Source organism: Setaria italica, chromosome II (genome assembly GCF_000263155.2).
Source record: "Setaria italica strain Yugu1 chromosome II, Setaria_italica_v2.0, whole genome shotgun sequence".
Lineage (NCBI taxonomy): Eukaryota > Viridiplantae > Streptophyta > Magnoliopsida > Poales > Poaceae > Setaria > Setaria italica.
Genome location: NC_028451.1, coordinates 46589369 through 46616585, shown reverse-complemented (window position 1 = coordinate 46616585; position 27217 = coordinate 46589369). Strand labels below are relative to the sequence as shown.

The 27217-nt window shown below is 45.0% G+C and overlaps 3 protein-coding genes and 2 long non-coding RNA genes across 6 annotated transcripts; 1 reads left to right on the top strand and 4 right to left on the bottom strand.

The window, feature by feature from the left end:
- Window positions 1-51: 51 nt before the first annotated feature.
- LOC101786528 (DNA annealing helicase and endonuclease ZRANB3) lies at window positions 52-10609 on the bottom strand. Of its 2 annotated transcripts, none has more exons than XR_002676499.1 (24): window positions 10263-10609; window positions 9340-9370; window positions 9163-9254; window positions 8677-8732; window positions 8468-8543; window positions 7886-7952; window positions 7537-7603; window positions 6937-7003; window positions 6549-6632; window positions 6407-6448; window positions 5879-6034; window positions 4980-5057; window positions 4203-4271; window positions 4055-4120; window positions 3854-3982; window positions 3404-3460; window positions 2844-2933; window positions 2277-2342; window positions 1785-1853; window positions 1605-1709; window positions 981-1114; window positions 732-790; window positions 606-642; window positions 52-501 (listed from the first exon to the last, which is right to left on the bottom strand). XR_002676499.1 is itself a non-coding variant. In XM_004958392.4 (24 exons), exons 1-24 carry the CDS (start codon window positions 10542-10544, stop codon window positions 352-354), a joined length of 2121 nt encoding a protein of 706 aa, XP_004958449.1. In that variant the 5' UTR covers window positions 10545-10607; the 3' UTR covers window positions 52-351. The 2 variants fall into 2 exon arrangements, 1 of the variants encoding a protein (XP_004958449.1); XM_004958392.4 differs by having other exon boundaries at window positions 981-1106; window positions 10263-10607.
- A 1001-nt stretch (window positions 10610-11610) lies between these two features.
- On the bottom strand, window positions 11611-12559 carry LOC111256479. Its single transcript, XR_002676582.1, has 2 exons — window positions 12285-12559; window positions 11611-12196 (listed from the first exon to the last, which is right to left on the bottom strand). It is a non-coding gene; the product is annotated as an uncharacterized LOC111256479 (long non-coding RNA).
- A 766-nt stretch (window positions 12560-13325) lies between these two features.
- LOC101786126 (probable transcription factor At3g04930) lies at window positions 13326-16291 on the bottom strand. The gene is made up of 2 exons (XM_022823780.1): window positions 14088-16291; window positions 13326-13917 (listed from the first exon to the last, which is right to left on the bottom strand). Exon 1 carries the CDS (start codon window positions 16135-16137, stop codon window positions 15028-15030), a length of 1110 nt encoding a protein of 369 aa, XP_022679515.1. The 5' UTR covers window positions 16138-16291; the 3' UTR covers window positions 13326-13917; window positions 14088-15027.
- Window positions 16292-17177: 886 nt separating this feature from the next.
- Window positions 17178-19216, top strand: LOC101785718 (H/ACA ribonucleoprotein complex subunit 4). The gene has a single exon (XM_004958390.4). The coding sequence runs from the start codon at window positions 17228-17230 to the stop codon at window positions 18971-18973; it is 1746 nt and encodes a 581-aa protein (XP_004958447.1). The 5' UTR covers window positions 17178-17227; the 3' UTR covers window positions 18974-19216.
- A 5854-nt stretch (window positions 19217-25070) lies between these two features.
- On the bottom strand, window positions 25071-25999 carry LOC101785319. Its single transcript, XR_001163436.2, has 3 exons — window positions 25725-25999; window positions 25475-25573; window positions 25071-25336 (listed from the first exon to the last, which is right to left on the bottom strand). It is a non-coding gene; the product is annotated as an uncharacterized LOC101785319 (long non-coding RNA).
- Between the last annotated feature and the right edge of the window lie 1218 nt (window positions 26000-27217).

Below are 27217 nucleotides of genomic sequence, written 5' to 3'. Positions count from 1 at the left end.
TCAGTTCAAAAGTCTTTCTAGTACGAGTCTATGATAGTCAAAGAAATAATCTGGTCCATCAAATCGCCAGGGCTTGAAGAGCACAAGCAGATGCGAATAGAATAGAAGCAACGGGTGGCACGTTGCAATCAGCATAACAAACATGTGGATCATTGATGATCTACTTTACAAACCCGAGTTATTTGTAAGAACTCCACATGGCATTTACAACCAACCAAGAGCCAAAATACAACAACACTGCAACCGACCCTGCCGGTGCAACCACGGCTACCATCAGCCGTAATCCAAACAGAACCTACAGCACAGCCATTCCTACGCGTTCACAGCGACACATTGATCCGCGATGGTCCCTCAGAACCGAGGGTGCTTCGTGCTGGGCTGACCCTCCGTGGAGGTGCTGCACCGCTTGAGGAAGCCGTCAAGCGTCTTCTGCTGCTTTGAGGGGCTTGGCCTGGAGTCGATCTGGGAAACATCCAGCGTATTCTCCTGCCCATCCAGCATCTGAAGAACATAACAAAAGGATTGCTTTCTCAGTCGAACTCATGGTGTCGATCATTGTCATAAAAAACTTAGTGTTATGAGGGGGAGGGAGGGAGGGAGAGAACCTGTCCCAGATTTTCAAGTTTGCCTTGAACAGCGTCCCTGGGAAGCAAAGCCAGAACAAAAAACCTACTGAGTACATGACCTAAATCACTACATGTACATAGGGAAAACAAAGTTTCAGGACGTACCACATAAGATCATCTATAGTGTCATTTGAGAGAAGGTAATAAATGTTGACTGATGAAACCTGGAATTGTTAAGAAAATAAGAGTGGAACTTCGAATTATCAACTGAAGGTCCATAAATGTTTAAAAATGCTTACTGATAAATTATCACAGAAAACATTGATGCAGTCCCATCAAATCAACAAATCATAAAATTCACAGCAAAAAAATAAAGGGCTCTGCTGGCTACAAAATCACGAGTGTGATACTCACTTGACCGATCCGGTGGGCACGATCTTCAGCTTGAATAATGTCGCCAGGAGTCCATGATAACTCAGCAAAGATTACTGTACTTGCTGCTGTCAAAGTTAACCCGTAGCCTCCAGCTCTGATGGATAACTACAGTTCTAGGCTCTCATTAGATTTTAACCAAGAACACACTACAGGAAATTTGATTAAAAGAAAATTATCCGCATAGTTTTTAACATTGCATAATACCACGTATTTCGTGGCAGTTAACTAAAAATGTTTTGAAACCTTCATAGAAACAACTTGTTATCTAAGGACCCAAATTTACTATTGCCAAGGTAGAAGTTATCCTAAAAGAAACTAAAAGTATACAATTGCTGACAATTCCAGCCAACAATGCCACAGCTAGATTATTGAGCAGGAACGGCAGCAAATTTCAAAAAAAAAATAGAGAATATACAGTGACTAATTGCTGGAGCTTGAAATATCAGCCACCAGTTATCACCTTCAATATACAGTTTCTTGTTTTCTAATTTATAGAGAAAAAAGATTCTCAACAACTCTGCCAGAAACTTAATGTTCATTAAGCGGGATTTGAGAAAAAAACTAAAATTGAATATTAAGCACAGAAGATGGGTAAAAACGTACCACAGCTGCCCTGATGTCATCCTTATTTTGGAAATCTGTGACTAAGGTTTGTCTTGTAGTTACAGGCGTCTGGCCATCAATTTTGATACACTTCACTTTCTTTTTCTGAAATATGGTGATAAATAGTTGGTCCAGATGCATCATAAACAAGTAACATCAAATACATTATTAGATTCTTACCAAGAGATATTGTTCGATGGCCTCAACCATGTTTTGATGATGAGCAAATATTAAGAACTTGCAATCTGCCTGGATGTAGAAGGTAAGGCAATAGCCGTTACTTGTAAGTTTTGTTCCATAATTCAAATGAGAATAATGGGCCAACAAACGAAACAAAGATCAGCTCTAACTAGAGTTGCATCAAGTTTGTTTCAGTAAAAAAATGAAAAGGAGGGATATTGCCTCCTTTTTTCAAATCGTACACTGTTAAAATATGGTCCCCATGAAAGGAAATGGAACACAGGGAAATTATGAGTACCATGCATAGCTAGTTAGTTGGTAAAAAAATCAACAGGATTATCAGCTTCAGGAAGAAGATACAATCATCATTTGGAATCATGAAACTGGCAGTAGTTAGCAAGTTTGTGGCAGTTTTCTCAATATATGGTAGCATGAAGGTAGAACAAAAGGACAATTTAATAAATTTACAGAATCATAATATCATGTAATCACCTCAATTACAGTGCCCAGGAAATCCAACACAGCTGGAATTTTGGCTGTGGCTGAATCAGTGTAGAGCTGAAAAAGGATGAAACAGAATCATGCATCCAGACTAGTTCAGATACAGACTCATCACAGTGAGCTAAATGAAAGGGGAAAAATGTATAACATGAATCAATCTTGATGCCAAGTGCAAATAACAAAGATGAATACAATTGTATAATATGGAAAAGAATATGCTCCTGATTTCAATGCTAGCTTTACCACTTAGAAGAACGAAAAAGAAAGATGATGAACTTTATGTGAGTGTTTCAACGAATGACCTATCCAAAGATTTCAGAATTAAAATTGCAGTATTACCAAATTGGCTAATTCACATGCCAGAAGCCAACAGAACCTAAAAAAATGCAGAAACTGTAATTTTAACTAAAAGTAACGCATGCCAAGACAAGAATAATATTTCAGCTTTGGCGGAGTTACATGGTTCTGGTTTATAGTAAATAAAAAAGTAGGATACTTGCTAAGGAAATAACGCCCATGAACTTTATAAGAGCATAAAGGGGTGCACTTCCAGATTACCTTAGTGATAAGGTTCTTTTGAGTAAATTTGAGAGAGTCAATCATCTCCTTGGAGTCAGCGGACTCGATTTTGATCTTCAGAGTCTCCAACTAGCAAAATCACACTTTCCTTTAGAATAATTTCAAATAAAAAAGGTAATTTAAATGATTGCACTGATGTAGAAACGAAATAAAAACCAAGGGGAGCATACTTTCCCTCTGTTTCCATGTTAAAAAAATGAAGATGAAGCGTTTCAAAAACACCTAAATGATAGAAACATGCAAAGAAAAAAAGTCCAACGAGCATTTTACTTTTCTAGAATAATATGAGAAGAATAAAATATTCTTACTTTTGACAATTGTGCAATTTCAGTAAATATAAATTATATGACTCGGTACTGATTAAACCAGTACACCATCTGAAAGCTCTTCAGTAATGAAAAATAATCATGTATGGGAGCATGTCGCTCAAACAATGTCACTATATGAAATCCAGATGGGTTGCGCTACCACAAACTAGTTCTGTGCTCTCATATGCTACAATATATCATTTGCAGGGAAAGGATAGAAACAGATAATACCTCATGAAACAGAGCACGGACATATTTCACATCTTTCTCACTTAAATCTAGAAAGATCTGAAAGATTGACGAGAAATGAAATCATTAAGTGTAGTGTATATTCAAGAAAAATACCAGTACAATAAGAACTAAGATCACATAAAAGCTATGCCCCAAAAGATTATCTTACTGACTCAGTGTGTAAGATCATCAAAACAAAATTCAACAGATTTTCTCAATGCTATAGTTTTAACCATTGCAAAGAAACAAGAAGCATAGCCAACATAAAAAGGCACAGAAACAATTGGGCAATGAGGCACTGTTTAAAAGGTTTGTGATAGTGATCAATGGACCTGAGTAACTGTCAGTTTAAATGGAACTCTTGGAGTTGAGCAAAAAGGAATATTTCTAATTTACAAAATGAAGTTAATCAACATTTCTTATGATGATGCAAATCCCCCATGAGATTACCTGTTGTCTACGTTTAACAGGCAACTGTGAAAGGACATCTTTTTTCAACCTACGGATCATGACAGTTGCTTTCATCAGATTATGCAGCTCCTCATGGTTGCTAGCACCTTGATACACCCCGAAAAAGCCCTGAAAAATCATGTACTTATCAGTCACAGTTGGCAACAGAAAATGAAGTAATTTGATAAATCTAGTACTTACACCCTTGCAATATCTATTGCCATACTCGCTAACATTCTTGTACACAGTAGGATACAGTGCCTGGAGCTGGATATGCAGAAAAATTAGTTGTCACTCTACTTTTAAGCATTATTAAACATGTGCAGCTAAATCTGGAAACAACGTTTACCTGAGTAAACAGCTCAATCGGGCGAGACAAAGCAGGAGTTCCGCTAAGCAAAATGACATATTGAGCTTTCTGTGATTGTAAGTCACAATTAGTTCTGCAAATCCGTATATTAATTGGGTAGAAACCCCTACTGGTCACCTAATCAGGTAAGACAATGTTTCCTAAAGCAAGAATAATGTATTTAAAAAACAATGCGGCCTCCAGACCTGATAAAACTATATAAACAATTCATCACGATCAGACTAGCACCATGCAGGACTTTGTGAAAGTTTGGAACTATTTGCCAGAAGAAACTATGAAAGAACTAGGCAAGTACACAAGGCCACTCAAGTGAAGTCTGTGTTATGAGCAAAGTTGTATTGTTCATGTGAATCATATTGCACAGTGCTGTAGTATTGGTCCCAGGTTAGTTGTCTATCGTGTAGCTAACAGATTGTCTGCTAGAGAGAAGTGTTTGTAAGGGATAAGAGATAAAGACAAAATTTGGTATAGAGATTTTGTTAGGAGGCAACCACACCTATAAATGAGGGGTGGTTGGCTGCTAAAGCAAAAATGAGTTGATCTTTTCTTGACCTAAATTCTAAACCACCCGTCTGGTTATCATTCATCCTGATCCATCCAGTCATCCCCATTTGACCGTCTTCAGTATGATGTTTACCTCTAATGATCTGAGGATCACGAAATTGTAATTGGCTGTGATGTAAGCATCTTGTCCAAATTAGGACATCATATTCATGCTCCCAAAGAAAAAGCATTTTCTCATAAGAAATACCAAACCTGCAGAACAGGAAGTGAAGCAATCGTTCTCTTCGCTTGGCCATTCTTCAGAAAATGTGATTCATCAGCTATAACAATCTGGATGAAAACCATTTAAGAGGTTATAGATAGATTAAACATATAACTATTTGTATTTCAATTAAATAGAATCAGAAAACAATAGCGTCACTAGTTCTAGCTGTACATGCATGCAAAATGGAAGGTGTCTGCATTATTGTATCTCTAAATGGTCAGATATTTTCTATGAAAAGTATTTGATCCTTTTTTGGAAGGTTTAGTTTGAAACCTTATTTGTTCCGGTGCAATCAAGTGATAAATCGATCCCCTAACTTCCTAAGTATTCATAATTTAAATAAGTAGCTATACTAATCCATCCTGCAAAGACAGCAACAGAACTCTTATAATATAGTAAAAATACTTCAGACACACGTACAAAAATATCACTCCATCCAGTGCTGAGACAAAACAAAAGAAACCTCCTTCCACAGCCAAGCAATCTCTAATCTACATGAATACTCATATTTATCAAATGAGTTTGATGGTCCTATACTACCACAAATTTAAGAAAAGTGTAAAATCATTTAGGTGTAAAATCAATCCTCTGGATATATTCAATAAGAAAAGTGTTTGTATTGAGTAGATAGATGTCAAATGAAATGAAAAAATTTTTAAGTCCCAAGCAAGTTTGGGTAGGATAGAGGTGAAACCCTGACAAAAAGCCATAGATAAGAGAATAAAAGAGAGGTAGTACTAATAGTACTATAGTAGTAGTAACAATAATAGTATAAGGGGGGCCAGTAGCCTAGGTCATGGATCGGGCACATGTATTGCTGATTTTTATGCGTACCTTTCCAAAGATAGTTCTCAAATGAAATGAAATATACGACAAAATAATCTACCTTGAAATCCAAATCCAGAAGTGTGCTTTGTATTTTGGGAACTACATCGTAAGATATCACATTGAAAACCCCATCCAAGCGAAAATCTCCTTTAGTGTTTGAGTAAACCAATCTGAATCCAGCCTTATGTGATCCTCCAGTTTGTGGCAATACCACCTGAAAAGACAATAATCCATATCCTCAGCATAAGGAACGAAATAAATTTGCATATTATATGTTTAGGACTTGTCAAACTATGTGGTTTACTTCCATATCAAGTTTCCTGTATACATAAGATAATAGTGATATGTCAGCTTACAATCCAAAAAGAACTTTATCCAGGTTAGCCAGGAATTACAAAAAATTTCAATGGTTTCTTTCTTTCTTCATTATGTTGTATTTCACAATATGATCATCATGATATTAACAAATATAGGGATAATTTGCTTCTGGAGAAGAATTCACGAACGTGCTTTTAATTAAACAAGATCACTAGCAGAATAAAACTTTCTAATGGAGAACTAGTGAATGAAAAAGTTTAGGATGTACCAAGATATCTTCCATGGGGATGTTAAGCCAACTCTGAATCATCTATCAAAACAATAAATTATCAAGTTTAGATCTTCCTTTTCCATAAAGAAACTATTGCTAAATGAAAAATCGCCAGGTGCAAAAAATAAGAGGAGCTTACAGATGCCCACTGCAATCGCAAGGAAGATGGAGCGATTACAAGAACTGGCCAGGCATCATGAAGGCAAGAAGCAACAGCAATTGCCTGCATAGGAAATTAGGAAAAAAAATTAGTGCCTAAAAGAACTAACGTGCTTTACTTCCATCAAACTAAATGCCATCGATGATCAGTCTCAAAAATCATGATTCATAAGTCGATAGCACAAATCAATACCATCATGTGAATCCATTCAGCATGAAATGCTAAAGGTAAAACTATCAAACTTTTAATTATTGATTGATGGGTCCATCTGCAGTGTAAGAATTGGAATCAAGTGCAGGCCAGGGAGGTCATGAACGCAGAAAATATGGAAAATAATGATGATCATGATTCAGAGACGATGCTTTACCTGTAATGTCTTTCCAAGACCCATTTCATCTGCAATCAGGGCTCTGCCACCGTGCTGTAAAACAAACCTGCAATTATGTGAAGCATACGGTTAATTATGATCTATTAACCTTATGCAATGATCCAAAGTTCATAGTTAGGCTCCTGGCTTATGGTTACCATACTACCAAGCTCAAGATTTGGCATCTGATATGGTGAATAGTTGGATACCAAACAAAAAAAGCATGAGTAACATACTGTTCATTTTGTTTACAGTATGACTTTATGAGTCAGCAAGTCATAGGAAGTGAGCCTAGCTCAACTGGTTAGAGAGGGAGGTGTGGTCATGCACTCTAACCACCCAGGTTCGAGTCCCCTCTAGCTCGAATTTGGGTGCCTATTTCTTCTTCTCATTGTTTAAGTATGTAATGCACTTGATGTAAATTGAACAGAAAAAATATTTTGGAGGAATATTTGACCACCATCCACCGGTGATTTAACTTTTCCTATAAAATGATTTTAGGGTTACTAAGCTCAATATAATGCAAAACATGCCAATATTGGAATTGATTTTTTCACCATTATGCATAAAATAGAGTTTCAGAATGTTGAATTACCACACCTGATGCCTTCACGCTGAAATGGCATAAGCTTTGACTCAACTTCAGGGGGAATCCTGTCATAGAAACCTTCTCCAAGAAAAATGAGGTTAGCAGCATGCAAAATGTCATGTCCAAAATTCAAAAGAAAATATTAATAACAGATCATTTTGATTCGCATTCTGCATTGCACAATGAAATATTTGGATTTTCATATTTTCATTATATATTTCAAGCGGATACTAAAGAAAGAAAGAAAGTTTATATCTGACAACACCTTGGTGACAAGTGGGTGCAAAATTTACAAGTATACAGTATCTATGCATCGGGTGAATGTAAATTTTATAAGCACAATATGAAACTTTTTGATACCTCGAAGATCTTTGGAGGCTAAAGCAGCCACTAAAGCACGCTGAACTAGAGGATCCAATTTGCGAACCTGCTAGGGAAGTACACTATATGATCAGAATGAATATATGCTCAGAAGTCAAAATTACTCTGCACATGACAGAAATTTCAAGATAGGTCATGTTTGAAGTATTAAAAAACGCAGTTCTCCTGCACGTTCGAGAAAAAGGAGTCTTGAAAAGCTTCCTATGATATGGAGGATGGCATAATGAAGCTTAAAACTTGTGTCTATTGAGTTTTTGCAAGCTGAAAATACAAGCTTTGCAAACATCCTCACATAATTAAAAAACAGACAGAGCTACACAAAATGGACTTGCGGCCATAACAGCTTTGTCCTAACTTCATGCTCATACTTTTTTATGTGCTACATTGAATTGATTATGTTTAATGGCTAACCATGCAAATTATGCAGAAGTTGAGTACTTGAGTAGGAATAGCATATAAGTTAACCAACTAAGCAAGAAGGCAATAAAATAAAATAATCAAAAAGACGTTCTTGCAACAAACAGCATCATAGCTTTCGGGATTACAGATGATAACTGTTACCTCTACAGCTAATCCATGCACTGAATCAAGAACCTCCTCTGCTATTGATAAAGATGAGGGAGGGAACATCCATATCCTATTGTTTTGGATTAAGTAAAAAACGATCAGAATAAACAGTGAAGTTAACAGCAGGCATCAAGTTTTTCCATGTCTAAGAGAATATCTAATGAACATGGAAATTAAAGGAGTGTGTGAAAAGTAAAGAAAACCTTTCTTTCGCATTCCAGCTGGCTTTCGGGATCTTGCGACATGCATCCACAAGTAACTGAAAAATAAGCAGAAGCAAGCAAATTATATTTTGATACAATTCAGGCCCTGTTTGGATCCCATGGCTAAACTTTAGTCCTGCACTTTTAGCCCATTTTTTTGCTATGGGGATCCAAACAGGTGGGCTAAAGTGAGCAAATAGCTAAAATCTGGGCTAAAGTTTTTTGCTCCCAAAGAGGCCCTAAACTGGGCTAAAGTCCCTCGGGGCGGGCGCTGGACACCCCATACCCCCACTCGCATGTGCATGGAGTCATTAAATGAGGGGCAAATCAGTCGTTGTTTGATGAAAGTCTAAAGTTTAGCCCATGGATCCAAACAGCCCAGCAGGACTAAAGTTTAGGGGCTAAAGTTTAGCCCATGAACTAATGATCCGAACAGCACCTCAGTGACACTGACAACCGATTCAAGATCTATTGTGGGGAATGTACCTGGTGGTATGGGAACTTTGCTGCAATCACACCGCTAGAATGGAGGAAAAGATGTACAGATACCTTAGGTGCACTGCCCTGGCTATTATTCACTTGAATGGCAAATGAAAAGAAAAGGATAAATAAACTTAAGAATTAGTTATAGGACAAATTGAAAGCACGAGTAATGATGTTTACCTGCATTTCTCATAGGAGAAAGTGCTTCTACCTGAGAAATAAGTTGAAGGAGTAAAAGTGAAATTGAAAAGTATAGGGGTCACGTTTATTGTAAGCTAGGAATATAAAAGAATCTAAGAGCTGCAGCAGTAAAAAACATCTATGTCTAACAGGTTAACTATTGCTAAAACAGTGATCCTCTCAACACCAAAGGTATCGATAATCCAGCCAGAACCGTCGATTTTATTTTGACAAGAGAAAAGGCTATCGATTAACGTTTGCTTTTCAATCTTGCATGCTAAAATGCAGGACATATAAAAAGACTGTTAAAGAAAAGATATTTTTAACTGGACCTCAAGATGAAGACAACAAATTGGAAATAATCCTACATCAAGATTGAGCTTATTATCACCTACCCTGGTGGTACTTGAACCACAAACATCCCAACAGTAAATTGAACATAACTAGTTACAGACCAGTCGCATCAATGTTGCGCACGAAACTATGGACTTAGAAAACACAGAAAAAATCGCCATTTCTTCAAACTGAAAATCGAGTCGCCAAAAGAACCCAGTTCCACGGAATGACTTGATGAGAAAGCTCTCAAGTATACCACCACATATGCATTGATCGAAACTCGAAACTCGTATCACAGTAACGAACTGCTTCATTAACTCTATTTTTTGAGGGAAAGTCGCTACAAAGTACTAAGAGCTTAAAAGAAAAGAGATAAGAGAACCATTTTCCGAATGGATTAACATCTTCGGAGCAAAGAAACTCCTACAAGTCGAAATCCCCTCCAATCCACTTGTAGAGGGGATTGACCGAACAACAAGTCCTCGATGTGCCTTGCCACAGGGATCCACTAATCCGAGCACCGAGCCAATCCCCAATGCGCCAACAAGTAACCGCACAAAACAGCAACGGAGCAGAGAAGCCCTAACCTTGCCGAAGCGGGCCTCCAAAGAGGCCCTGGCAGCGGGGTGGTTACCCCCGAGAGGCGACGAGGCGGCCGCCGCCGGCGCGGTGGCGCGGGAGGGGAGCGGCGAGACGGCCCCGAGTGCGGGGGCGGGGACGGGGGCGGTGGAGGCCGCGGAGGAGGAGGCCTTCCGCTCGGCGAGCTGGCGGATGGCGTCCCGCTCGATCTGGTCCAGCTGCTCCGCGCTGAGGTCCCAGTCGTCATCGTCGTAGTAGCCGCCCCAGCCTCCGCCGCCGAGGCCCGCCATTTTTGGCGGGCGTTATGATGCGAGCCTTCTTTTTGAGATGGGATGGGTCGATGGGACGATGGGTGAGCACCATCCGAGATGGAGCGACTCATATGTAAGAAGTGGGCGCCCAAAGTGTAAATTCTTATCACGGCTAGCCTTCCAAAATCGTTTATAGACAGCGGATCGACTAATCACAACAGGATGATCTAAGTAAACGCACGATGAAACGTTGCTGCACCTACTAACAAACTGCCGCTACACGGTTCGACTTTGAAATAAAATCTTTGAGTGGATGACCACACACATACCACCCAGGCAGGATTGGTCTACCTTGTCATCCGTCGAGGCGGGATTGGTCCACCTTGTCATTCGTCGGTGAATGGTGGACACAATTAGATCTATGCCTGGCGCGTCCCCGAGGGTTTGAAATCCCTCATCATTCTTGTGTCATGGGAGTTTTGGAAGGAACGCAATAAAAGAGTTTTCCAGCGAAAGTTTAAAAGCTTGGACTAACTACTACGCAAAATCAAGGAGGAAGCACGATGTTAGATTTTAACGGGTGTAAGGCACTCGAGCGATATCTGTCAAATTAAGAAGTGATCACCTTTTTAAGCAAAACTGTATAGTTATCGTACAATTTGCTTTTCTTTTTTCAGCCTAGTAACTCTCTTCTCTATTAATTAATAGCAATCTCTGTCGGGCCGCATTTAAAAAAAAAGATGGATGAGGGATCCTCCGACGTAGACTTCGCGAGTGCCATAAATTTGGGTTCGCTAGATTGCATTAGGGCGTTCGCAATGGTGCTGAGTCAGCTAGCTATTTGAGTGTACAGCTCAGCATGTATCCTATGTGGAGGAAAGAGAAGATGCAAAAATATTCGAGCCGGTGACTTGCTCGTCGCTCAGCTCGCACGCGCGACGATGCGCCAAATCGCTAGCACATCCGTTCTCTCTCTGTGCATGAAAGTACTAAAAATAACAAATAGCTAGCACTATATAGATAGTTGCATGGACTGCTAGCTATTTAGTGCTGAGTTGGATGGCTCCTAGCTAGCAATTAGCTCGGACTGTTGCGGATGACCTTATAAAAACTGGGGCCATTAGCCAAAATGCCTTTTCATCATCTTTACTTTTAATTGATTTAAAGATTTCCTTTACTTCATGGCTCGTGAACAGACCATTATGCCGCTGGATCGAACCTTATCTTCATCTTTCTTCCTTCTCCCGTTCCTCCAGCCTTGTTCTATCTCTCACGACGAACGAGCGGAGCTGGGCCACCGCCGGCCAACGCGGGGCTATACGGGGCCTCGGCCCCGCCTAGCCCCGCCTGAATCGTCAGCAGCCAGCGTCCCACCGCTCCGCAGCGGCGTGCTGCAGCGCGCCGACGATGAAGCACGGGGCCACGGGCCCAACTGCCGGAGAAGAGGAGCGAACTCCGGCTTGATTCGCTGGGCCAGGAGCCATCGCGCAGGCAAAGTCGGCGGCGGCGTCCCCCAATGGCGGGGCCTGCGACGGCCAGTGATGGAGGTCAGCCTGCAGCTTGTGACGACCGGCAGCTAGATTTGCCGCAAGACTGCCCATCTCACAGACTTGACCTCGCGCTCGCTAATGATGACTGGGTGCTTTTTGTGAAAACAAGAAGGCCCCGTGGAGCAATATGAGGATGTCATGCTGTTGAACCAAACACCATAGCAGCTCAAATCAATCTCCAAACTAGCAAATCGAGACCCAATGGAGCACAAATCGACCTTTGCATTACCTAATGTTTGCCTGAATTAAGTTTGTTGCCATGGAATCAAGCATCCGTGCCTTCTATTTTGCCTCGCCGCGGTTCGAACTCCCTCCCTGTCAAGCTCGAGTGCCAGTGTGCCACCAAGGCCCGCCGCCGTGAAGCTTTGCTTGCGTGAGGGAGAAGAAGGCAGGCTGGGGGCAATTCAGCCTTTTCCTGTGGCTAAAGAGGGGAGAAAAGAAACTAAATGAATTAGAAAAGCTGAAATGGCATTCTAGCGTGCAGTCACCGTTTCATAATGTCACTCCGGCGCGAAACTCAAATTTGAATTTGCAAAATTCTGGATGATGGGAGACCAAGAGGAGATGAGGCTTCAAAGGCTTCAGGTTCTCCTCTTTTTAGGAGGAGTTGGAGCCTTATCAAACTGACCTTTAATTTTTTACCATCCTTACGGACAATCACTCTTCAAATGATAGTTTTAGAAATGCTCTAACAAATTACGAGTCCTCGCATATTTGCCAAAATCCTAATGTGGCATGACATATCAGACCTCCAAAATCCTAACGGGAGAGTATTGTACGGGCTCGTCAGGTGATAGACGCGGCGAAATTGCAGCAGAGTCTTGGCTTCCCGTTTGGCTTGGAGGAGGAGAAATTGCAGCAGAGTCTTTTTCAAAAAAAAATTGCAGCAGAGCCGATGGTGCATTGAGCTGGCCATGTTTTCGGTCCTAGAAAATTCCAGCACTGCAAATATGAATATGAATCTTTAAAAAAACAAATATGAATGAGGTTTTTCATAGGAACTGTGAAATTCCATTAACATAAAGGCACACCAAGTCACCGATGCAAGCTGATGCCGGGTGCAACATCCACTCAGCACCTAACAAACACGAGTTAGGTGACTAACATATAGGACCGGACCCACGAATCAGTGACTCAATGACAGGCACATCTACGAGGAACCTCTTCTTCACAAACATACATGAAACATCGATACCCTACCAAAAGTCAAACATCAAATATCAGGAGCTAATGCAGCCATGCGCATAATATGAGTGGTCGCTTGCACAACTGAGAAAACCACGTTAATTGAGCGTGTCATTTTTATAACCCTTCTCAACCGTTCACAAGAAACCGGTACACGATAATAGTGAAACCGATACACGATAATTGCTTAGGGCAACGGGATTCACGTTCGCCCGCTACGGAAAAAATATACACATTAGGGGTCTCGCACGGTACATATGAACTTCCAGGCATGCAACTACAGAGAACGTAACTACAGACAAAGTTCACACCTTGATCATAAGACGAAGTGTTGCATCTCATCTTGATGTCTTCCGTATAAACCAAGAGCAGTGGTAAATATGGGAGAATTACAACTGCCGTGAAGAAACCAGTCAGTCCCAGAAGTGAGCAAACCATATCAAACAAATTGAAGGACTTGGGATCGCCAGAAGAAGAAGAGGTCCAGTTCTGGTACTTCACAATAATAAATTAGTGAGGGGGCACATAGAAGCTAAGGCCAATATGATACATAAACTCCCTCGTCCGAACTGCAGTTCGAAGGTGAACAAGGTACCAACACCGAAACTAAAACAGCATCCGTTCATTGTTCAATCTTTTTCCAACTTCCAAGCAATCAATCCACACAATGACGCCATCTGAGTAAAGCAACCAAGTTCCACAGTTAAGCAGCAAATGCAGTGCGCATATATATGGGCCCTTGTTTTACTTTCCTCTTTTTTCTTACCCCTCTCCCTTCCCATGTCTCTTGAGGCAGAGCAGAGCCAAGGAGAGGGAACACAGGTACCAGAAGGCTTATAGAACAAACCAGGAGGATCTGACAACAACAAGCGTAGTGGCTGCGACGGACATCAGTGAGCTGGTGATTAGGGCTCCCTTGTGTAAAGCCCACCATACACCTGCACAGGCTACCAACATCATAAAAATAATCTGCCATACTGTCATATTCTGACATTCTGTTGTGTGCAGATATATAGTATACAAGTTTCTGTTAAGTGTGGTGCTCTGTCTCCAAATTTGATGCACAAAAACGACCTCCGCTCTCTAGAATGGCTGCGCATAATGTTGAGTAACAAGCATAACACTACTCCTACAGCTTTGCCATATTCTCGCAGTGTAAGTACAGATGCAATCAGATGGGACAGACCATTAACCATTTATTTTATGCAGAGATAACATGGCAATTCTGCATCTTTACAAAAAAGAAAGAAAGAAACATAGCCATGGCCAACAATTCAAGACAAGTCAAGCTTTCACCACTTGGTATATCCCTATTGCCTTCCCAAGCAGATCCATAAAATCGTGCTCATTTACTCTACAAAATCTCCATGACCTTACCAAACATGACTATCCATCATCAATACCACGGAACAGTTTAATCTCTTCAATATAATCATATAACTTCATGATAACACACATAAAACAGAATAAGAAGCCAAGACAAAATAAGAATAATCTGTAATCTTAATAAATTAATTGCAAATGTTCTTCTTTCTATAGGGTACTATACTGTCCACTCAAAGCATACCACTATCAAAGCAAACAAAGCATAAGGAACCTATCAGAGAAAACCAGAAATGGCAGCTAATATCACATGAACAATTAGAACCATAAAGAAACTAGTTCCAAGCCCCAACCCAGTTAACAATATTCTTTTATGGACGTAAAAATATGCAAAACACCTAAGCATCTACACTAAGAATCATAACAAGAATCCTAAAACGAAAGAGCTCTCATCTTATCATGGATCAAGTCCCAGGGGTTGAGGACTTGAGCTCCTCCAGTGTTGCCTTTGCCTGATCCTGCAGCAGCTCGATCCTCTTCAAGTACACCTCCAACTCCAAAATCCGCTGCTTCCTCCATTTCTCCCCTTCCATGGGCAACCCAAGTGGCGGCTCCGGCAGTTTTGTGCCGAAGGGGTTAGTTCCGACATTTATCACTGCACGTATCATCTCCTTAAGTAGTGGAGTCAGGCAACTCTTCTCAGCATCCGAAACACCTGATTGAGGTGACATGACTGGCAACCTGAGAGGCTCTGAGCCATCCATGGTCACTGTCACAGGCATTTGTGTCTGGGGCAGTGCTGGGAGGGAGTCTTCCATCTTGACAGGCACTGACACAGGCAATTGCACTGGCTGAGGGGGCTGCACCATGCTGGTGGCAGGGGCAGTGCCAGCGGCTGCCGCGAAATCCGTCGCGCGCCTGCGGCGTCGCTGTCGCCCCGACGGCGACTTGACTTCCCCATTGGGGCTGGTATTCGCGGCGGCGTCTTCATCGTCAGAGTCAGCCGAGGGATCGCGGCCGTGTTTATTTGTGGGGCGCCAGATGTTGCGCGCGATCTCAAAGATGGCCTGCTCGTGCGGCGAGCGGAAGGAGAAGGTGGCGCCGGACTCGCGGAGCCGGGAGACGCAATTGCGGTACTTGCGCTTGAGGCGGCGGAGCTTCTCGACGAGCTGGCTCTTGGAGAAATCGAGCTGCAGGCGGCGGCGCATGTCCTCGTAGAAGGGGTCGGTGTCGTACTGGTGCGACGCGAACGCCGTGCCGCGCGCGGCGGTGAACTCGGCGAAGCCGCGGAGGATCACGATCTCGTCCTCCTCGGTCCAGAGCCGCTGGAACAGGGGCCGCCGCTCCCCGCCGTTGCCGGAGGTGACCGGGCCGCCGCCGCTCCCGCCCGCCGGGACCGCGTGTGGCAGGCCGGTGGCGGAGGAGGTGGTGGGGTTGTGGAGGCTCGGATCGGTAGGGTCGAGGAGGTGAGCGTCGGCGAAGTCGCCGTCTTCAGAATCGCCGCCGCCGCCGCCGTCCGCGTCGGGGAAGGAGATGCCGGCGGCGGCCGACGGGTCGTCGCCGGTGGGAGGCATTGGATCGGAGATGGGATTTGGAAGGGATTAGGGCTCCGGTTGCGGGATTTGGGGAATTCAGATCGGCGGGGGTTTGGATTAGCTCGGGGTTTCCCCATTTGGGAGGTCGTCGCGAATCTCTCGTCACAGTTCAGCTCGGAGCTGTTACGTCTCCATCCCTCTATATTTTTGTTATTGCATGTTTGCCCTTGTGAAGTTCCAAAAGGTCAACCCTTTTCTGACTCTCTCCATTCTCGACCCTTCACACGCACAATGACACGAGGCCTAATAATAACAAAATTGTATTCGAGGGTTAAATTTGCAATGTGATTAGAGATTTAGAGTGGAAGCAAATTCAAAGTTTCTTTTTTTGTTTTCCGCCAATGATGTTAATTGTGTAGCCAAGTGAGTAGTTCTTGACAGCTTAGTTAAGGATCACACCATCAACCATCAAGTACAGCCACCCACCGTGTATGTGGATGATAGAACAATAAGTCAACGCAATTCATCAACAGAGATTGAGAGGACACGAGTTCATGCATATGTCAAACATGTGTGTTTGAACTCTGAAAAATATGAAAATGTATAGCCAGACATCTTTTGCTACACTTATGAGTTATGAGCATCTGACCTCTGACTAATTGGCATCTTGCAATTCATATGTCTAACTTTCCACAAGCTTTTCAGGGGTGAGAGTGAGGCCTTTCTTTACGAGTTGCACCTTACATGACAATCACTCTCAAGTCTCGAGCCTAGCATATTATGGTCTCTGTCTTAGTTTTGGCCTTCATTGTAAATAATAATAAGTTTTGTAAAAAAATGAATGCAAAATGTTATGTGTTTTAGTAATAATCACTGCTAATACGGTCCTGGATAAAAAAAGTTTTGACTTTTACTACCCAACCCAGATCATTGGGCCAAATCAGCTTTCGTTTCTCCTTAACATCTAATCTGGCCTGGCCCTTCTAAAAGCCCATCACCATGAGCCTCGATCGGCCCATTTGTCCACTCACTAAACCCTAAACCCTCCTTCCTCGTTCCCCCTCCCTCGCCGAGACAACTAGAAGGTACCCCCAATTCCCCAAGTCCCCCAATCCCCCGCCCCGCCGCCATGTCGTCCACGCCGCCGGCCGTCGCGTCCCCCGCTTCCGAGCAAGCCAAATCCAAGAAGAAGAAGCACAAGTCGAAGGACGCCGCTGCCGCCATCGATCCGCCATCGCTCGCCGAGGCCGAGGAGAAGACCGATGGCTACCTAATCAAGCCCCAGTCCCTGGTTCCGTCCCTCGACGCCTCCACATGGCCGCTCCTCCTCAAGAACTACGACCGCCTCAACGTCCGCACCGGCCACTACACCCCTCTCCCCTCCGGCCACTCGCCGCTCAAGCGTCCCCTCGCAGAGTACCTCCGGTACGGCGTCATCAACCTCGACAAGCCATCCAACCCGTCCTCCCACGAGGTGGTGGCCTGGATCAAGCGCCTCCTCCGCGCCGAGAAGACCGGCCACAGCGGCACGCTCGATCCCAAGGTCACAGGCAACCTCATCGTCTGCGTCGACCGCGCCACGCGCCTCGTCAAGTCGCAGCAGGGCGCCGGGAAGGAGTACGTCTGCGTCGCGCGCTTCCACGCCGCCGTGCCTGACACGGCCCGCGTGGCGCGCGCGCTCGAGGCGCTCACGGGCGCCGTCTTCCAGCGCCCGCCGCTCATCTCCGCGGTGAAGCGCCAGCTCAGGGTGCGGACCATCTACGAGAGCAAGCTGCTGGAGCACGACCCCGAGCGCCACCTTGCGGTGTTCTGGATCTCCTGTGAGGCAGGTACCTATGTCCGGACTCTCTGTGTGCACCTTGGCCTGCTCCTTGGCGTCGGCGCCCATATGCAGGAGCTGCGCCGTGTCCGGTCGGGGATCCTGGGGGAGCAGGACAACATGGTGACCATGCACGATGTGATGGACGCGATGTGGTCGCTCGACAACCACAAGGACGAGTCCTACCTGAGGCGCATCGTCATGCCGCTTGAGGTACTGCTTACTAGCTACAAGAGGCTTGTTGTGAAGGACTCTGCTGTGAATGCTATCTGCTATGGTGCTAAGCTCATGATCCCTGGGTTGCTTCGGTTTGAGAATGATATTGAGACTGGAGAGGAGGTTGTTCTGATGACAACAAAGGGGGAGGCCATTGCTATAGGTATTGCTGAGATGACCACTGCTGTCATGGCGACTTGTGACCATGGTGCGGTCGCAAAGATCAAGAGGGTTGTGATGGACAGAGACACATACCCGAGGAAGTGGGGGCTTGGCCCAGTGGCCCTCAAGAAGAAAAAGCTGATTGCTGAGGGCCTCCTTGATAAGCATGGGAAGCCAAATGAGAAGACCCCAGCTGAGTGGCTCCGGAATGTGGTGCTTCCCACTGGCGGTGATGTATCGATTGCTAGCATTGCAGCTGCTCCTGAGCCAGAGAAGGCAAAGGTGGAACAAGATGCTGTCGGCGGTGAAGAGGTCAAGGAGAAGAAGAGGAAGAAGGATGAGGAGAATGATGATGGTGATGCTTCCATTCCTGTGAAGAAGATCAAGGTTGAGGAAGCTGCTGAGGTAGTGGAAGGGGAAAAGAGTGAGAAGAAGAAGAAGAAGAAGAAGAAAGATAAGGCTGAATCAGGATCGGCGGAACTGAAGGAGGAGAAGGTTGATGTGGCTGACGAGAAGGATGGAAGCGAAAAGAAAAAGAAGAAGAAGAAGAGCAAGGAAGGAAGCGATGTCACGGATCCAGAGATTGCTCAAACCCGAGACAGCGCGGAATCTGAGAAGAGCGAGAAGAAAAAGGAGAAGAAAAAGAAGAAGAGTCGAGATGCAGAGGAGGCGCAGTAGGTACAACTATACTCTACCGCGGCTGGTTGTTTACTTTTTTGAAGTTGCAGGGGGCGGTGCTGATGTTTTCATTGGAACTCTTGAAAAACGGTGGCTGTATTGTTGTTTCTGTTATCATACAATGCAGTGAGGTTTTGATCTCTTCACAGCTTAGCTGTCCATTGGGTCGATAACTTTCGAGCTTGCCAAACTGTGATACTCTGCTGTGTTAAAGAGCTCAAGTAACTGTGATACCTTGTTGCATTTTGACATTTGCACCCCACTAGGAGTTTGCTCTGAGTAGCAGTCTTTCGCGATATTGTTGGATTCTCACCAGCTAGGAGTTATGCTTCTAATGTGCTTGTGCTTTAAACCATATGAGAATTTGGATCACTACCCTATATTGCTTTACATGCAAATTCACTGGTGTAGAAAAATCATATGCCAGGGAGATACTACTCTCCGCACTTGGGATGGTTTGTTTTTTTAGTTAGGTCCTAAACGTAAGCGATGCCTGCAGTGCAGATCATTGGGGTTGCCCATCTTCTCCTCTACCTGAATCCTTGGAAGGCCTTGTTATAGTGCAACATTACCCGTTGCTTGAACTGCAGTTGTTTCTGGGCAACAGCCAATTTGATTCTATGTTCCTCGTGCCATATGGTATGGTTGAGTCAGATTGTAGTATCGTCTGTGCACATCTAATTGTGTGAATTGTAGTAGGGGGGCCTGCCGTGCCAACCTGAGCTGCTTTGTTGCCATAACATCGGCTGCCATCTCTTGTTCTCTTCTGAAGTCAGAAGTCAGTCAGCTAAGGTTTCATCAAGCTCTTATATAATGTATGTGAGCATGCGTATGCACCTGTTGCTGCGCCGAGGTGCCGATCGTTTTATTAGCAGAGATCCGATCCCGAGTCGATAATCTCTTGTGCGTGTAAATAGATTTTTGCTCCGGGTGCTTGTAACTCACGCTTCGTTGTGCGAACCCCTTCCCCGCGCGCGGCGCCCCCACCGCCGCTCACGCGCCGGCCGAACCAGCAACGAACCATGCGCGCAACGGCAAGCTTCTTGGTGCGCCGCATGTGCCCGCTCCGCATGGTAACAGAACAGGAACAGCCTCCGCCGTCCGTACTCGTAGGCAGCCGCAACCGACAGGCAAGCGAAAGACGGAAAGGAGAAGAGAGAGGCGTCCTGAAACTTGTTGCCGGACGAGACGAGCGCCAACTAATGCGTGGGCCTGATCGCGTCTCCATGGACCGGCCGGGGGCACTGGGCTGTCCCCCCGCACACACAACAGGCCCAATAGCCTAGATTTTCAAACCTCCTCCCAGCGGCCCGCTTTCCACGATGGGTTTGCACAAGGGGATGGGATTCGATTCGACCAAAAATGGTTTTGAACTGAGAGAATGGGGAATCCCACTCTACTTAGCTTGTTGTTACAGTGAACCTAGGACATGAAGATACGATAGTTTAGCTGGAACCTGGTTTTCAATGGAAACAGGGGGCGTGCTCTGTTCGAGCAAATGTTAATACGGCCAAAAAAAAAAAACGGACGTCATATACTAGCAAGTAGCAACAAGTACAGAATAAAGCGTAATGGTAGAACCTACACATTCGGCTAATTTTCTTTGCGGCTTGAATAATTTTCCCATCCAATAGAAATTTGACACATAATGAATCACAGTATTTTGTGGTACGGGAAATTTTGACTGCAATATTTGATGATTTCAGTCAGTTTTTTGGAACCCAAACAACAAACAAAAAAGGTTGCTGCATTTATTTTTTGGCCGATTCCATTCAGCTTTTCGAGGGAGCATCTACTTTTCTGACAAATACCTTTCTTTTCTCCCAAGTAGTATCTCCTGCCGCCTGATCAGTGATCACAATGCTAGAGAAAGAGGACCTCTTTGCTAAAAAAAGAGTGGAGCCAAAATTTTGCGTTCAAATAGTCTCAATTGTGCACCTGGACTGTAGAACCACATAAGAACATATGAAGTCTATTAATCTGTCTATGAAGGGGAAAATAATATGTAAACTGTTGGACCTATAAAACCACCCCATAATCCCCAAAATCAGCCTGCCATTTGTTCTGATTATCTGGTATCTGTCCTGCATTACCGAGCTTGAGAGATACAATGGTAAGATTGGCCAATACTAGTTATTATGATGTCTTAACCCGTAGCGATTCTGTTAACAGGAGAAGAAACCATATTCAAAGAAACCATATTCAAGCCTGATCACCTTCCACAATGAAAAACGCTAAGATGAAATTTAACACATGCCACAACTTGCATCAAAATAAGTTTCAAAAAGAAAAACAACTTGCATCAGCATTACATACTCAGGCAATTCCATACAGATTCCTCTAGGCAACGCTAAACGTCAGTGGCAAAGATTTTTTTGGGCTGTCATAGTACCAAGTCTACATGTCAGTGCAACCGTATTCAGATCACTTCCCTAGAACATGTGCCGGGAGAATTTACATTTGTAGCACAAACGAGCAGGAAGGATGCTCGGGATTTGTAACAGCATAGCTCGGGATGAGGATCCCAGCGTGAAGACGTACAAAAACAAAACGCAGTAGAGGTAAAACTGTTGACAATATCTATCTTCGGGCAAAACTGTTCGAAGGGTCTTTCGGCACCTTTTGGCACAAAGCTTAATCTGAGGACAAGTTAGCATGTAAAATTAGAACAAAAGATGGCTGCTATTTTAATTCTCTCTTTAGTGTGGTAACATTGCTTGCGTTTAAACAATACTAGATTGCTTCTACTCTAGTTAGCATGTAAAATTGGAACTCCCAGATGAATATTGCAACTTCAGTGGTTTACTTTTACTAGGGTCACTATGTAAGGTACCTAGATAAGTAAAATTGCATCACTAGGTTATGCACTGCAGTTTCGTATGGGAAAAGAATTTTATATAACTCGTATTTTTGGTACAAATGCATCTGACTTTGTTTTGCATCTCTTTGCAGGCGTCACGAATGTTGAGATCGGTACTAGATGCAAGAAACCTTATCGAAGTTTAGGGTTTACCCTACCCTCGGTGTTCCTGCTGGGGAATTCAAAAGAGGGTTTAGGTGACTACCTCGTGACTGGAAGGCATCAACTCTTCATATGCATTGCATTATAACCAAGGGATAGGATCTGACATATCAATGTGCTATTATCATGTAAACAGATTGTGGTGTTGTCATGTTTTGGTGCGCACTCAAATTATGTTAGGCTATCCGCACCGCTGAGCGGTAAGCGGGCCTGTACGTGAAATGTGGAGGTTGAGTAGCTGCAGCGCAGGTCTCTATATGAATCTGTATGTCACCGTTCCCTACAGGGATACTGCAAACCCAGCGTCTGCGCGTTCCTACGCTATCCTCTCTCTCCAGCCCAATCTCTCTCCCACACCAGCTGCTGCCGGCGCCGCGCACGGGACCCCACGCCCACTCGTCGCTCAGCACGTGGATTTGCAGATGGGCATAGAGGTCTCCGCGCGGCAGCATTCCATGGATGGAAATCTGCACAGCGTGTGGGCCCCACGATTTTGCAGATGGGTATACCGCTCGAGCGGTGCTGATAGCCTTAAGCCCCTTACCAAACCTGTCAGTTATTCAACGTAGGTGATTTCTGAGGTGGGACTTGTAACAACTACAGTACCACTGTAGAAGTTGCAGTGCCTGTGGTATATAAATTTATATTCTGGTCAAGGCTGTTCTAATTTCTGAAGGGGAGAATTCAAGTAAACTGCTCACCCACCAGCTATGACTTGTGTATTGTGCATGCTTTATTCATGGTGGACTTTGGATGTTTAGAACTTATTGCTATATTTTTTTTCCACATGTGATTATGTGGTAATCCTAAATTTACATCTGCCTTGCGAGATTAATAAGCTAGCTCGATCGAACTATTAGCTGCTGGAGTTGATTGCCTGCGTGTGAATATAGCTCAACTGGGAGGCGTGCTGTTTGAAGTGCCCAATGAGATTATGGGGTATCGTAGGTGGGCGCTGAAATTGTTACCAATTTAGTAATATTTAAGAATGCATTTGAAATAGTTAGCTCCTGGGACATCGACAAAATACTGACTTTGATCTATTATGCAGGGCTCAGAATTGATGTCCTGCGTGGCTGTCCTCAGATTAAGCTTTGTGCCAAAAAAAAGTGCCGAAAGACCCTTCGAACAGTTTTGCTCGAAGACAGATATTGTCAACAGTTTTATCTCAGTTTTATCTGGTGGTGGTACACTGCAACTGCAAGCTAAGCAGAGTGGGATTCCCCATTCTCTCAGTTCAAAACCATTTTTGGTCGAATCGAATCCCATCCCCTTGTGCAAACCCATCGTGGAAAGCGGGCCGCTGGGAAGAGGTTTGAAAATCTAAGCTATTGGGCCTGTTGTGTGTGCGGGGGGACAGCCCAGTGCCCCCGGCCGGCCCACGGCGACGCGATCAGGCCCACGCATTAGTTGGCGCTCGTCTCGTCCGGCAACAAAGTTTCAGGACGCCTCTCTCTTCTTTCCGTCTTTCGCTTGCCTGTCGGTTGCGGCTGCCTACGAGTACGGACGGCGGAGGCTGTTCCTGTTCTGTTACCATGCGGAGCGGGCACATGCGGCGCACCAAGAAGCTTGCCGTTGCGCGCATGATTCGTTGCTGGTTCGGCCGGCGCGTGAGCGGCGGTGGGGGCGCCGCGCGCGGGGAAGGAGATTGGATTCCCCTGCCCGCTTGGTGCGACAGGGCCCGGCCCCGGCGCCCTGCTCACGGTGGCGCCTAGCCCTCCTTGGCTCCTTGCGCGCGCCACTGGTCCCGTGCAACTCACCAGAAAACCACGAGGATGGCGCGGCGTTTCTGGGGTCTGGCGATCCGATCCGCTGCGCCAACGTCTGTGCCAGTACGGCCGGCGCGTCATGACTTGGCTCGGCTCGCGTCTGGCGCCCGGCCGGGGCGGGGCGGGGCGGAGGCTGCTATTGTTAGATGGGCGGTTGCTTTCGGCCGTGAGCTGGTCTGCTAGTCCGCTCACACGGGAAAGCGAAACCCAATTCATGGCACGCGCGCTCATCCGCACGTCCGTTTCCCCCAGGATGCAGCTGCTGCTGCTGCTCTGTGTGTGCAGCGCTGCACCTGCAGAGACACCCGTCGCCGCTGGGCTCTCGCCTCCCGCTCAGCCAGGTACAGCGACACGACCAGCCATTTCTTTAATCGACCAAAGCTGCTACTAGATGCCAATGTATCTGCCCATCGCTAGTATCGACGACGACTAGCATCGAGACACGGGTCTCTCTCTCTCTCTCTCTCTCTCTCTCTCTCTCATTTTCACCGTTCACATTTGACAGGTGGAGTACATCGTCCGGATCGGACAGGTGGAGCAAATCACATGACACGTCCGGATCGGGCACTAGGCGCGCCCAGCCGCCAGGGGTCAGCTGGCATTCTCTGACTCGTCACCTGCTAGCACCGGATCGCCAATATATTAATTTCTTTGATTCGCAAAAAAAATTCACTTCTTTTTTAAATAAAAAGGTAAGTGATATGATTTCATAGGATCAATCGATATACGAACAAAAAAAAAAAGCCTCGACGGGGACTAGCCTCCCGCTAGAAACGCGACAAGCGCCCATGGTATTATTTCTTGGACGCCATTATATTAGATATTACCCTTTCCGTGATCCGTTTGATCTGACAGGCCCGTTCCGTTTGGAACGAGCACCTAGCCAGCTAGCTACCCTTCTTCCCCAAGAGGCTAAGGGCTGCTTAGTTTTCCCCAAACTCCCAACTTTGACATATGCAAAAAAGAAGATTTTCCATCACATCAAACTTACGATACATGTATGGAGTATTAAATGTAGATAAAATCAAAAACTAATTGCACAGTTTTGTTGTACTTTGCGAGACGAATCTATGAGCCTAATTAGTGAATATTTGGACAATAATTTACAAATTCAAACGAAACGCTACAGTGTGCTACCGTGCTACAACAGTGATTTTGGGCACTTAAATTCAGGCAACTAGACAAGGCCTAAGCTCACCAAACCATGGGTGATTATTCATTTATTCCCAATCCCAGAGTGCCAAGCAAACAGACAAAAAAGATATTGAAAAAGAAAGGAAAAACAGTATTAAGTAATCAATCAAGCAGCCAAACAAGCAGAGAATTAATTTCCACTAAAGAACGGACGAATTAATTAATCAATCGAAGTACAGGGACGGAAATGTGCAGAGGAACTGGGCGATACAATGGATCGGAGGAGGTGCAGCCCGTATCCCGCGGAGAGGGACGAACACGGTGCGCACCATCCAGCCAAAGGGAAGAGAAACTAGAAGAAATTACATCTCAAACGACTGCAGATCACACCAGGCACGACGAGGACACCACACGCACGAGGCCCGGCCCCATCATCACCTGCATGCCCATAATCAAAAGGAAATTAAAGCAACAATTCACTGGAAGCATCAAGAAGCGAGGTGCGTGTTTTGTTTTTCTCTACACGAGCAGTTTCACAGTAACAGGTTGTTGAAGAAGGTGCATGTAGAATAGTACCTCGAAGAGGCCCCTCTACTTGGTGATGGCCCAGACGGCGTAGATGATGCCGGGGAGGTAGCCGAAGAAGGTGAGGACGAGGCAGATCCAGAACTCAACCTGCAAGCAGAGCAAGAGCCATCTATCAGCTATAGCCCCCACGAACACAGTAGTCATAAACCAGCGCACAGTATCATGCAAGTATTTGAGCACGCTGGGGTGCAAATGAGTCAGCAAGAGCTCTGAACCAGAGCTAGTAGATTTTACTGACCCCGCAGCCGAACTTGAAGAAGACCCCGAGCGGCGGCAGGATGATGGCGAGGATGATGTCGATGCAGGTCGCCGTGCCGTCCGACATCTTCTCCTTTATCTCTCTCCTTCGTCTCCCGACCAAGGAAGGCTGACGCCGGGCAGCGAGAGGGCAGGGCAGAAAATATCAGAGCCGAGACGAGAGCGAGCAAGTTGCAGGGTGAGCTTGAGTGCGATGAGCTGAGCTCCGCCCGCCCGGCCGCTTATAAAGGCGAGGCGGCGAGCGGCCACCGGGGGGTGCCGGCACGTGGCCTGCGTGTGCGAAGATGCCAAGAGGCCGGTAGCTAGGGGTATCGGATCCGAAGGTTCCCCGGCCGCGTGCGCCGCGCTGTCCGCCTCCGACGGCCAGCGCGGATCGATCCATATCGGACGGGCGGGCGGGCGGCTGGATTTAGGGCTCGTTTATTACCAACAAGCTACTTGGCGTGCCGACCTAGCTTTTTCTCCTGGCGCAGAAATGCGCGGTGAAGTTGTTCGTCAGAGTTCCTTCTCTTTTGCGTCGATAACTTCCTTGCTGGTTACTTTTGCGATGATAGCTTCACGCTGAAGGGTTAGCGATCACAGGTCGTAGCGAAACTAGGCAGTGAAAAACGCACGCCTTCAATTCTGAACCCTGTAAGAATATTGAATTCGCAAGTCGCAACGGACTCTGAACCGTGTAGCAGGGTCTGTTCAAGAGTTGAGTGACACCTCTTGTGTTTTAATTACTACTGAATTAAGAAACGAGATGAAGGCTCGAGTGCTACGTGGAAGCAGATCCGCAGGAACCTCAAAGATAACCGCACCTTCACAGGTAAACAAAAGCACTCTGTTCGTTGCGCTGAGTCCAGAGCAGTAATTGTGATTGTTTTGACTCGAGTTCCAACGAGTTGGCACTTATGATATCTACCAGTGGTCACAAAAAGAAAATAAAGTTGGTTAATTATCATGCTAAGAACCTGTTAGTGGCGGATCCTTCTGATTTTGCTTTCATCAGGGAACAGCCTTTTGGTTTGACATGACGTTGTTTACGTTTAGTGGGATCATGTGGGGACGGTCTCCAGGATGGCCCGCGTCGATCAATCATGCACGGGCTTGATCGAAACCTAGCATCTCTCTCTCTCTCACACACACACACACACAGTGTGTGTGTCCGCTCCAATCCTCTTCTCTCCAAGCGAATCATGACAAGTAAGCAACCTGCTTTCGTTGTTACCAGTCATGTTCGCCCGGAATCGAAACAGCCGGGGGCCTTTTATTCCATCTCCTTTGCTCGGAGACTTTGAGCATGTTCTTGTGGATCTAGACTCTGGACAATGCTTGGATGACCGATCGGTTTTATGCACAACTGGAAAGTACTTTTGCTTTCATTTGTTCTTAGGTTTGTACATGCATGCTGACCAAAAAAATTAAGAAAGCTTTTATCAGTAGCTTCTACATGTACTCCATCCAGTGCAACTTGACTTGGCCTGTAAA

Excerpts from the sequence above, each read along its gene's own strand:
- LOC101786528 (XM_004958392.4), bottom strand. The coding sequence starts at position 10,544 with ATGGCGGGCCTCGGCGGCGGAGGCTGGGGCGGCTACTACGACGATGAC. Across the intron at positions 5,058-5,878 it reads TTCTGGATTTGGATTTCAAG|ATTGTTATAGCTGATGAATC; the intron begins GTAGATTATTTT and ends GTTTTCATCCAG. Across the intron at positions 4,272-4,979 it reads CTTCACTTCCTGTTCTGCAG|AAAGCTCAATATGTCATTTT; the intron begins GTTTGGTATTTC and ends TTACAATCACAG.
- LOC101786126 (XM_022823780.1), bottom strand. The coding sequence starts at position 16,137 with ATGCCTCCCACCGGCGACGACCCGTCGGCCGCCGCCGGCATCTCCTTC.
- LOC101785718 (XM_004958390.4), top strand. The coding sequence starts at position 17,228 with ATGTCGTCCACGCCGCCGGCCGTCGCGTCCCCCGCTTCCGAGCAAGCC.